Source organism: Geotrypetes seraphini, chromosome 1, assembly GCF_902459505.1.
Source record: "Geotrypetes seraphini chromosome 1, aGeoSer1.1, whole genome shotgun sequence".
NCBI classification, from domain to species: domain Eukaryota; kingdom Metazoa; phylum Chordata; class Amphibia; order Gymnophiona; family Dermophiidae; genus Geotrypetes; species Geotrypetes seraphini.
In genome coordinates, this window is record NC_047084.1 from 81,175,647 (window position 1) to 81,188,524 (window position 12,878).

The window sequence follows — 12,878 nt, forward strand, 5'->3', positions numbered from 1 at the left end:
TATTCTCAGGTATGATGGGTATTGCTGGGGGGGTGGGGGGATCTTGAAAAACAAAGGAAAGAATATTATTTATGTCAAATTTTCTTTTTTACTTGGATTGTGTTGTTTATATTGTGTTGTTGTATTGCTTGTATTAAGTGTTGATTTATTATTTGTATATTGTGTATTTTAAATATACCTTAGACTGTAAGCCGTCTTAAAGGTTTTCCCAAAGGCGGGATAGAAAATTTTAAATAAACCTGGATATCTGCATGTGGCAATAAGGGGTAATTCTATATCAGTGAGTTTATGTGTAGGTACCTACTTTATAAAAATACTGTAGAATACTATCATAACTGGGCTAAATGATGGATATATGCATATACCACACAATTTTCAGCACTATTTAATCGACCAGGAACAGCTCCTGGCCGGTTATATAGCACTTAGCTGACTAAGGGCTAATATTCAGTGTGACATGCCTGGAAACCAGCTGTGTCAGTTAGGGCTCCTTTTACGAAGGTGCGCTAGCGGTTTTATCGCACGCACCAGATTTAGCCAAAATCTGCTGCCTGCTCAAAAGGAGGCAGTAGCGGCTAGCGTAGGCGGCAATTTAGCGCGCGCTATTCCGTGCTTTAAGGCCCTAGCGCACCATCGTAAAAGGAGCCCTTAATATCAATATTCACTGGCTGACCGGCTACATTTAGCAGCCAGACGCCAGATAAATGGCAGGTCTATCTTTGGCCACTATAAATTAGCCAGCCAGCCGACGAATATCGGATTACCTGGTTATGTTTCTAGCAGCCCCTCCCCCCCAAAACATGGAAATTCAGTGCTGGTCACTGGATATAGCCTGGCATTGAATTTCCAGATTCACCTCTAACCATGGTAGATACCCCGGCTGCCGCCAGCAGTTTGTAAAGTGGGCCCATAGTATTCTATAAGCTGCATATGTGAGTCCTGCCCAGACTCTGCTTATTTGTATGCCTGTCTCTAAAGTGCATGCTCCCACAACCGGATTAACCAATAGGCCCAGTAGGCAGGTGCCTAGGGCCTGAAATGGTCAGGGGGGATCCGATGAAGAAGGGCATCAACATTGTTTTTTCCAAATGGTGATGGCCCCCCCAATCGGCAACGTGCCCCCCCCTCCAATCAGCAATGCGCTCCCCCCAAAGGCCCCCCCTCCGCCATTGATGGAAAATAATACAAATAAGCAACATGGGTAAAAAAGGCAAGGGGAACTGTAATTTTGCCCAGTGTACTTGTGTGCCTAGGGGCCCTCAACGAATAGACAACAATGTCTTTCATGGTACCGTGTACCCAAGTCATCACTTGCAGAAAACAATGAATCATCTTCCATTTTCTGCATTCCCTTTTCTGTATTGTAATATCTTCTTGATTATATAAAATTCTCTTTTGTAATTTTTTTCTGTATTGTAAAACAAAATCATCTGGTTGACTGATACCTTTGGAGAGTTTCTGATTATGGGCGACAATGAAAATTTTCACTGAAATGATTCACTTTCTTCTATTCCAAATCATTTGACAGTGTTTCGTGTTTTGGTTTCCCAGCAATAACGATGATGAAGATCTTACACCAGAGCAGAAGGCAGAACGAGAGAAGGAGCGACGAATGGCCAACAATGCTCGCGAGCGTCTACGTGTGCGTGATATTAATGAAGCTTTCAAGGAATTGGGACGGATGGTACAGCTCCATTTGAAGAGTGACAAGCCCCAGACTAAGCTTCTCATACTTCACCAGGCTGTGGCCGTTATCCTCAGCTTGGAACAGCAAGTCCGAGGTCAGTTGCTAACAGTTTTGTTTGTTGTTATTATTACTTTAGCTTACTTTACAATTTTTTAAAATCTTTTATTTATGAAACTTTTATTACAAACATTCAGAGAAATGCATGAACAGTAGTATGAAATAAAATCTAATATTTTAAAGATGAAAAGGAAATATTATACACAGTTTAGCCCACAATTGGAGAGTCAAGATTATACAAGAATAATATAGCCTTTATAAAGAGTTGCACAATGGTTTAGAACAGTTGGTTAAGGTCCTTTGGTTAACCATTAGAGAGGCTCCAGAAACAAATATGAAGTAGACTCAAAAATTACAAAACAAAGTGAAGGAAATTTCAAAATAAATGTCCCAAGTAGAACTAAAACCCTTGGTCTCAAGGCCCAAAAGCTTCTTCTTCTAACTTTGGGTCACTCATAACAAGTCAGGAAAAATTCTTATAACTGAGCTAAAAAAAAAAATAAAAAAAAAACCCAAAACATCTGATTCATATGCCTGAAGTATTATTTCAATACACAAAGGAGATACTGTTAACTGTATACTGTTAACCAACACCAGTCAATCCACTCAAATAAATTAGTCTTCAGACCCTCAGAAATTCATGAGTGGTCGCGTTGTGGGTAACCAATTCAAACTTAGAGGGATCAGAGCCCTGATGAAACCCAGTATAGGGTGAAACATGTTGGTGATAGATCCCTTTGAATGCACCACCTCAGCTAAGTATTAACTTTATAAGAAGATTGTTGGCAAAATAGTCAGAGTAAAGTTCTATCTTCACAATAGATTATAAGTGACCCGGTGAGGATCTAATGTGTAAATCCAACCACTATTGAAACTATAATGGAGTGGATGGTGGCATTTCTGAGGGTCTGAAGACTAATTTATTTGAGTGGATTGACTGGTGTTGGTTAACAGTATACCATCTCCTTTGTGTATTGAACTGATATTATCCTCTCAAAAATATTTATTTATTATCCTTCCATCAACATATTGAAGTATTATTTCAACACCATGTTACGGTCAGGCTCCAACACAAAAGTGACTATAAGAGTTGACTTCCCTGATATCAGTCCACAGATAACTCAAGAAACTCATATGGAAGCACGCAAGTTCTGGGTTTGAGCCTATGTTTCAAATTGTGTAGAAAAATCTGCATTGCATTTAGAAAATTGAGAAGACAGTATCTAACAGGTCCTGTTCAGGTTCTAAAATGCTGCTCTCTCCAACAACACTAACTACGATGGGGAAGAGTTCGGGCTTCCACTCCCCTCCTGAGGTTTAGAAGATTGTGGCCTTGGATAGCTGGGTACATCGACTGGAACTCTAGGCAGCCTTATGGATATCGAAGAGCTTAGCTTGGAAAGGCCATCCTTAAGCCCTGAGATTCATCTGCCAGGCCCCATGGTCTGGAAGTGCAACAGCATCGGGAAGCATGGTGCAGCAGGAGGCATCTGCCTATGATTTAGCTGTCTCTGCTGGAGGGACTCCTACTGCCATTTCCTTGCCAAGTGGATTGGTTGAGGCAGTTATTCAGGCTGGAATGTACTGTTTCTGTCACATCTTTGGGTAGTGGGAGGGGAGTCAGTGACAACTGGGGTAATAAGGGGGGAGGGTCATGCCTTAATCCCTCCTGTAGTCTTCTCATCAGTTTGGGTACCTTTTTGACCCTTATTCATTTTTAAAACAGGTCAAGCCCCAAACTTCTAAAGGATGCCCTGGATGTTTTGTTGAAAGTTCTTGTAGGGTTTCTGCAGCTGGCATCCTCCTTGTTGCAGGTTTTTGGGTCTCACTACATGTTGTCAGGTAGAACCAACATTTCAACATCATGCTGTGGTTTTGTTCAGGGTATGCTGTGAGGTCTGCAGTTTATCTTTAAATAGTAGGTCCTCAAATCCGATTGGTTGGGGCTTGAGGTAAATGAAGTAGGAAAGTCTGTTGGTCACCATTTTGAATTTTGGTGGGAAAATCAGTTGGTCTTTTTTTCCCATAGAATGGAAAAGTCTCTGGTGAGTTTAAAGATGTTCTTCCCATGAAGCTGGGTTATATGTTCTTTCGCGGTTTCCGCAGCTGGCATCATGCTTGTTGCAGGTTTTCTTGGTCTTGCCATATTTTGTCAGGTAGAACCGATGTTTCAGCAATCATGCTGTGCCTTTCTTCAGGGTATGCTGTGAGATCTGCAATTTGTCTTTATATAATAGTTCCTCAAACCTGATTGGTTGGGGCTTGAGGTGAATGAGGCAGGAAAGTCCATTAGTCACCAATTTGAATTTTGGGTGGAAAATCTGATGGTCTTTTTTTCCTATAGAATGGAAAAGTCTGGTGAGTTTAAAGATGTTCTCTCCACGAAGATGGGTAATATGTTCTCACAGGGTTTTGTTAAATGTTTGATTATCCCTGCAGGACATCCAAGTCCTAAGCCCACCCAAATCATGCCTCTAACACGCTCCCTTAAGATTTAGACACAGCTGAGACAAAGACATCTAAAAAGTCAGTTTCAAAAATGGCCAGTTTATGTCGTCTTTTGGACATCTATCTTTTTTGAAAATGAGCCCTTCCCCCCCCAATTATTTACCTCCATTTTAGTTTCAACCTTAAGAGTTGAATTCATCATCGGGTGCTAAAAGTAAGTACGTTAGATAGAGTGGGAGCCTACCGAGACAGTTAGGGAAAAATGCTTGAGTACCTGAATAAATTTGTAATCCGCATAGAATTGTAGGATAGGCGGAATATAAATTATTAAATAAAATAAAATAAACAGAGCATAAAGAAGAAATTAGAAAATAAAATTAATATTAGTTTCTGCAGGACCACCCACATCACACACTCCAGCCTTCTCAAAGGCCCACTCTTAAATTTGGTAAAACAACGTTTTGCAAATAGGAATGCATTTCAAAGGGAAGGAGCTAAAAAATAAAATGCAGAATGTCCTGTATAAATAAGACAAACAATGAATATGTAGTCCTATGATTCTTCCCGACCAGACTGCTCAGTTCCTCCATCCTCATTTTTAATAAACATACTAATAGTGTTTTTCAACCTTTTTACACCTATGGACCACCTATGGTCCATGGAATAAAATAATTATTCCATGGACCGGCATCGGTCCATGGGCTGGCGGTTGAAGAACACTGGGCTAAGTCGTGGGCTAGACCCCGCCTATCTACTCAATCTCCACCCCAGACCCCATCCCCATAATAGTACTAATTGCACCTTGCACGTCCCTTGCAATGTCAGAGAGAAGGCTTCCGGTTCAGGCGCAGGATGCCCATAGGAGCCACTGCCCCTGGCTTTGTGCACTGAATCAGTGAGGAAGAGGGAGCTGGCTCGAAGATAACGCCGCATCGATCGCACCGTGGACCGGCGGTTGAAGAACACTGTTTTGGGTCTGATGCACGTGCTGGCCCTGTGGACCGGCAGGAAATTTCTGTGGACCGGCACTGGTCCATGGACCGGTGGTTGAAGAACACTGTACTAATATGTTCATACTATATGGCGCACAAAGAGATTCTTCAAATCTATGTCTGATTTATGTACAAAGCAATGTCCCTATAGACACAAAGTACCCCCTCTTTTACTAAGCTGTGCCAATCGAATTAGCGCGCGCTAAGTGCTAACGCGCCCACAGACTAACATGCATGCATTAGTGTTTAGTGCGCGCTAAATCAATTAGCGTGCGCTAATCGGTTAGCGCACCTTAGTAAAAGATGGCCATAGGGTTTGATGTTCAAAATGATTTGGTTAAATCACCTGTTCCCAGCTATCTGATGATATTCAGAAACTTATAACCTGGTCGTTCCATTGAATTTCACCTAGGTCGGGGTGCTAACTAATAGAGGTGCCTAACTTCATTATTTTTAATCAGCTTAACTGGCACTCATAATTGAAAGCGACATTAAAAAAAATGATTAAAAACAATTTAAAAATGAATTAGCTGGTAGGCGCCTAACTCGGTAGGCATCTACACCAAGGTACCTATATGGAAAGTAGACGTGGTTAGGGGCGGAATTTGAATGTGGATTGAGTTAGACACTGGTATATTAAGCCAGTGTCCTGCAAACCTTTTTACTCGGCGGCACAGTAAACTCCAGGCCGCGGCTGGAGGGTACCTGGAAACGTGTGAACGTCAACGTGATGATATCACGCACACTTGTGACATCATCACGTTGACATCTGTGCATGTGCAAAGGCCCTCCAGATGGGCCCCTTAGCCACCAGTGGGGGGGTGCTGGAGCAGGAGAGGCACGGAGGAGAGGCACCAGCAAGGAGAAGAGGCGTGGGCACCGGCTGACTGCCTACAGGACGTGCCTCTCACCATGAGAAGCATGTCCTGTAGGCAGTCAGCCAGCACCTCTCCCCCTCGCTGGCATCTTGCAGCACACCCGGAATTGCCATGGCACACAGTTTGCGAAACACTGTTTTAAGCCTAGGAAACTCTGGCTTAATATAACATTGTGACGTCTTAAGTCGATTTAGGCGCCACTAGGCATGATTCTACAAATGACGCCTAAATTTGATTGACATGCAGTAGGTGTCACTTTGATAGGCAACTACCGAGTTAAATGCCATTTATAGAATCTGGCCCTGATTGCCTTCACTATCTGGGTGGCACCAGGGTGGTCAAGGGGCGGAGTCTGGATGGAGCCAGTACTTATCCATTTATTCAGTGCTGGTGTCCAGATAGCTAATCAGGCAGATAGAACCACATGAAAAGCAGTGCCCAAATAATTTTCAGAACGTCCTGTGGGCTACCCTCTCCTCCCCCCAAATGTAAAAAGAGCTGCAATAACCCCATCGTGTACATCCGGAAGAAGTTCCCCAGTGATAACCTTAGGCAGAGGAGAGTTTGCGGCTTCGGCAATAGATATCACCTTGTTAACTGCTTTATTTCACCAGAATCTATTAGTGTATTATTACATATGACAAAAAAAAATGTACCTACAGTTGCAGACTTTGAATTTCATTTTCTCTGCTGTATTATAGAAAGAAATCTGAATCCTAAAGCAGCCTGTCTGAAAAGAAGAGAAGAAGAAAAGATATCTTCAGAGCCCTCTGCGCTTTCCTTGGCGGGACCCCATCCTGGGATGGGAGATGCATCAAATCACATGGGGCAGATGTAAAATGGCAAGTTCATCTCATGTTTCTGAGATGCAGCGTTTGGGCTTTACTTTCTTTTACATCAGGCATTATCTTCCCTCATTGTATGCCTGCCTGGTACACCTTCATTCATGTCTTATTTTTATTACAGTCAAGGGAAAGTTACAATAGTGGCCTGTTTTGGGTAAACCTATATTTTTCTAACACTGCAGATTCTGTTGGTAGGATTTGTAGGGTAGCACTTACACTTCATAAATATGAAAAAAAAGGAAAGGATATTTTTAATGGTCTTAAAAGGAGTGAGAATTCAGGGTGCTGAAAGATAAGCTGTTCTAATGCTCCTTTTTCTCAAGTTCCAAAGGGGGAGGGGATAATCTATACGTTTTATATTTTTTTTGCTAGCATTGTATACAGAAATTGTTTGTGATATTTGCACTCTGTGAGATTTTATATGGTTTTAATTAGAATATCTAGCCTTTCCCCCCCCCCCCCCCCCCCGCAGTTTCTTTCTGCTTTTTTCATTTGGAATTGAACTCTACTGTGATATGGTGCTATGAGCCAAAAAAAAGGAAGTGGGGAAGGGACACTGGTCAGACCACTGTGTGAACAAATATGTTTATTTAAAAAATATAATTTCAGTTAAAATTTGCACAGGTATACATATAAATAAAACAAAACGTGGCAGGCATGTAAAAGTCATTTGCAATAGAACATATACTGGACTCCAAAGTCCTTTGTAATAGAACATATATTGGACCCCAACACGGTCTGTGTTTTGGCCACAGGGGCCTTCCTCAGGGGTGTAAAAGTAGCCCTGTAGATGGCGCCAAATGATTTAAAAAAATCAATCAAACCAAACTGAGTTTACTTGCAGAAAAGCGCGCAGAGGTGCCTGCCACCTTGTGCAATGTGCAAAATGCCAACGTGATGCCGAGAAAACGCTGCGATAGTCTAAAACCACTGCTAATGATGCCATGAGCCTACGTTCACAACTACCTTGTATTTTTTTCTCCATTTTAATCCTTTCAACCCCTTTCTTCTAGCCAAGTCGTGACAGAGACAACCTTTGTGCAAGGTCCATAGTTTGTGTCTTTCTCTGGAGACCAGCTGTAATGATGATACTACTAAATATTAAGTTTAGCCAAACCTTCTTCCAGCCTGGAGTTGTGAATGCTGCCTCCACCACATTCATAAGAATTGCCACTGCTGGGTCAGACCAGTGGTCCATCGTGTCCAGCAGTCCGCTCATTCAGCTGCCCTTAAGTCAAAGACCAGTTCCCTATTTGAGTATAGCCTTACCTGCGTACGTTCTGGTTCAGCAGGAAGTTATCTAACCCTTTCTTGAATCCCTGGAAGGTGCTTTCCACTATAACAGCCTCCGGAAGAGCATTCCAGATTTCTACCACTCTCTGGGTGAAAAAGTTCCTTACATTTGTACGGAATCTTTTCCCTTCTAACTTTAGCGAATGCCCTCTCATTCTCTTCACCTTGGAGAGGGTGAACAATCCTCATCTAACACCTGTTACCTGTTGCTTTAAGTTTTTATTATTTTCCCTAGCAATCCTTTGGGAAACCAGTTGAGGATGTAATGTAGTGAGGGTTAAGCCTTCAAGACATCTATTGATCTATGTACAAGAGACATAACAATGTTGAATATATTTCATAATCATGAAATGATATTTCTTTTTGTTTTACAGGTCCAAGTTGCTACATTTCTCCATTTCAACAAGAGACCACTTCTTTAATAGCTGTATTATCTTAAACCCACATAAACACTTTTTTCCCTGCGCCCTGTTTTGTAATATAAGACAAGTCTGAGTAGTTGAAAATCACAGACGCAAGAGATTTCAGCATTCCCAACATTTAAACACAAAAAAAAAAAGTGTAACTCGAGGGACAACTCTTAACATATCATTCAGAATGTGTAAAGCAGTATGTTACAAGCTGTCACATACAGCCCAGAGACTGAACGGCAATCTTCTCCACACTGTGGAACAAATGCATTTGTGCCTAAACTTCTTTTGGAAAGAAAAAAAAAATATAATTAATTTGTAAGTCTGAAAAAAAAAATATTTAATTTAAAATTGTAAACTTGCAATAATGAAAAAAAAAGTGTACTTCTGAAGAAAAAAAAAATAATGACCGTTTTTGTTGGTGTTTTAGTCAGCTAATGTTTATACTTACTGGATATCGGAAGGGAAGCTTTGCTGCCCAGGATACTTACAAAACCAGCAAACGTCCTGAGGGAGACTCAAGTGATGACATTAGCCATTCCTTAGTGTAGGAGGAACAGATGGATCTTATAGACCTATGACAAATATATGTCTAGATCTATGTATCTACGTGTATACATGTATAAAAATAAAATAGATCTAGATATATATATATAAATTGTTTTTTAAGCATAGTGAATATGGTAAACTCTCGGTCATTTTTTTTTTTTTTTGCTCCTATAGCAGGAAGAAAAATAAAGTAAAAACAATTGATTCTTTTTTTTTTTTCCTTTTATAAGAAAAAGGGAAAAGATTTTACTGTAGATAATCAAAACAATTATTTCCCTTTTTTTTTTCCTCCTATCCCACACCCTTGTTTTGTTATTGTTCTAAGCTGCTGCGCCAGCTTTGTCTCTGGAGAGAAGTGGAACAGGACAAAACGCTGAACCTGGCTTTGCTTCTCATTCACAAACAAGCAGAGAGTTCTTTCCCTCTGGTCTTTTGGGAACGCAGGTCTTTTTTCAAGTTCCGTCATGTACATATTTTCCAGCAGCGTTACAGAGACTTGGCGTTTTGAGTTTGTCTCGATGGTAATACTGCTCTTATAACCCTGTTCTGGGATTTTCAGAGGTACAAGGTTAGGATGCTACAATGTTACCACTGTGCCTTCCAATGTTTGAATCATCAGAGCAACCTGACATAATCAAAGTGGCTGTGATTTCAACAAGTGTTAACCACATGTGTAGCAGAAACAGTATGCGGCAATGAGGCATTTGGCGAGTACACGGTCAGGAATACTTGAGAAACATCTTGTGAGAGAAATCTGCAAGTAGTGTGATAGATGTGTCATGGGGAAAAAAAGAAAAAAAAAAAAAAGCAAAGTCTTTGATATGCATGCACCACGTCTGCCTCCTCTGTAGTTTGAAATATGCTAATGTCCAATCATAATACAACATTACACCAAGCCTTACGGATCCTACAGCATTAAGTTGCACTTTCTTGAGGAGTTGGGTTAGTACAGTATTTCTCTGGCCAGTATGAATGCAGTCTAGATGTCAACATTATTTTGTAGTTGTAAAAAGGACAAGCTACAGCACAGCACGGAAAGCAAGCTTTCAAACCGGGGCACTTTTAACTCTTCCGTAAGAAAACCTGTAACGACAGACTGGCATACAGTGCACGTGACTCAAAGCAGAAGTGTTTGTTGGTATACTTTGATCTGTGATTATTATTATTATTTTTCATTTCTTCTGCCACACAAACTTGCATGTGTGTGAAAAAATTTCCACATGTGCCCTCTTCCTCCACATTCCCGCCTCCCCCCCTCCCCCCACCAATTTTAGTAGGATTTCCACCTATCAGCACTGGTTTATGCCATAAATCCATCAAAATGGTCTAAATGTTCCATCTGTTCTTCTGTTTCGTCAGTTATATGCATTAGTGATGAAAATTACATTTGTAAATTTTATGCAACAAATGGCAAACGTATCATTATTTTGAAATTGTGTATGTAAAAGTTATATTTTTACATGTAGACTCCTGTTATTATGTGTTTTAATACATTGTACCTGTTTTGGGGTTATTTTTTATTTTATTTTATTTTTTCTTTGTTTTTAAACAAAATTGGTGTGGTTGGAAAAGAAGTTTCATTTAGTTGACATAGTAAGATACATGAAAGATTAATTTTATGTTTGTTTCTGAACACATAATAGAACAAATATGATAGCTACCATGTGGTCACCTTTTACTTACCCATAAACATTTTGATTAACCGTATGTATGTGTGCTTAAAAAAAAATGTAAATATGTTCAGTAGAGGTGAAATGAAATTCTTGGATTTGTTTATAAATTTCTATAATGTGGAGGTGGATTAGAGCAGAAAGAAAAAAAAAAAAAAAGAAAGAAATCCAGACGTTATTCCTTGGAGTTACCTGGGGTAATCTCTCTAATTATAACATTCTTTTTAGGTGGGCAGACATTCCTGGAAGATGTATTATGTCAAAAGCAAGCAAGTTAAAGCCATTGAGGCTAGTTTCTCAGCAGGATAAATATTTCTTCCTATGAATATGTTTTACCATTAAAAATTCCACAATGCTAGAAAACGGGAACCTGTTTCAATCAGATTTTAGTACACTAGAAGTAAATACTGTACAGTATACATAAATAATCACTTTTTTTTTTTTTTTTTTTTTAGACAACTGGAAATAGTAATTGATTTATACAATCTTCTGGTATAATACTGTGCTCTTAATAGCTGTTACAAATAAACTGTATTCAACTACAGCATTTAATTATTTGAATTTTCTTAAAAAGGAGTAAGGGAAATGTAGCTAAAAGGCTGGTTTAAAAATGTGCGCACGTACAAGGCCATTCTATAAGCTGGCTCATAAATTTAAGGGCTCCTTTTACGAAGGTGCGCTAGCAGTTTTATCGCACGCACCGGATCGGCGCGCGCTATAGTGCGCGCTAGCTGAAAATCTACAGCCTGCTCAAAAGGAGGCGGTAGTGGCTAGCCCGCACGGCAACTTAGCGTGTGTTATTCCACGCATTAAGCCCCTGGCGCACTTTCGTTAAAGGAGCCCTAAGTGCCAATGGTGTGTCTAGTTTATAGAATAGTAATGCATATGTGCATGATTTAGTCTAATAATTGGCCGTTACATGCATATGTTCTAGGTGTTATCCTATAAACAGTGCCCTGAGGGGATAATTCATGAAGAAGCATTATGGCCTTAACGTGCATTAAAGAAATGCTAGAAGTCATTCTGGCCCAGATTCTGTAAACAGCACCTAATTCCTAGGTGCCATTGAGTGTGATTGTCAATCATTGACTAGGTGCTGTTTATAGCGTCGAGCTTCGTGGCGCCCGAGTGGTCTTAGGCCTACCAAGCAGCCAAGCTCAACACATGGCTGGCCCAAATGATCCTCGAAGCCCCCTCTTACTTCGACTTCAGAAAATCTCTCAAAACTTACCTTTTCAGCAAACAAGACCTCTAACGGCCCTACCCGCTCACATTTTCCTCCCCCCCCCCAGCATTCACCCCCCCTTTTTCAGCTCCTCTCTTCCACGTCTTCAACAACCTCCCCCATCCTCGGTCAATTTCAGTTTTTACTTGTTACTGATCTGTTTTATTTTATTTGTTTGTAAATCTGCTAGATAACGTAGATCCTTTTGAATTGATGTAAACCGCCTCGAACTCGCTGGGTATGGCGGTATATAAAAAATAAAATTATTATTATTATTATTATTATAGGCATTGAATCCTTAGGCACACTGCCATTTAGGCAAGGGTTTTCTTGGCCAAAATCAAGTGTATCTAAGTTAAGGTGTCTACCAGTGCCAAGTCAAACTCTACCCAAAAATCTGTCCCTAACCACACCTACTTGCTAGTAGGCACGTCAGTGTTGACGCCTTCCTTGACGTGGTAGGTACCTACTCAGTTAAGTGCCTACCACTTCACTTTTTTTTAATGGCGCTTTCAATTATCAGTGCTGATTAAGCCAATTAAGAAAATTAAATTAGATGCCTAGATTGGTTAGGTGAGCCGATCTAAGCGCCTAAATGTATGCATCATTTATAGACTACTACTACTATCCATTCAGTCGTGCCCGACCGTTCGGTACTCTGTAGGCCAACCCTCTCCATGCTTCACTGTTTTCCACAGCTTCTTTCAATTGCTTGATGTTCATTCCCATCTCATTCTTGGTAAATTTTTTACGATACCACTAGACTGTCCATCGGCTTAGTTATAGCCCCTTCACTCTGGAACACACTTCCCCTGTATATAAAG

At 40.5% G+C, this 12,878-nt stretch overlaps 1 protein-coding gene across 16 annotated transcripts in view; it reads left to right on the top strand.

Moving 5' to 3' along the window:
- The window catches only part of TCF4 (transcription factor 4), a 901,809-nt gene extending 890,795 nt beyond the window's left edge, over window positions 1-11,014 (top strand). For all 16 annotated transcript variants that reach the window (XM_033934037.1, XM_033933979.1, XM_033934084.1 and 13 more), the window contains 3 exons: window positions 1,552-1,781; window positions 6,764-6,904; window positions 8,575-11,014. In XM_033934037.1, coding sequence (XP_033789928.1) covers window positions 1,552-1,781; window positions 6,764-6,900 — 367 coding nt within the window. In that variant the 3' untranslated portion in view covers window positions 6,901-6,904; window positions 8,575-11,014. The remainder of the gene's footprint in view (window positions 1-1,551; window positions 1,782-6,763; window positions 6,905-8,574) is intronic.
- The last annotated feature ends 1,864 nt before the right edge of the window (window positions 11,015-12,878 follow it).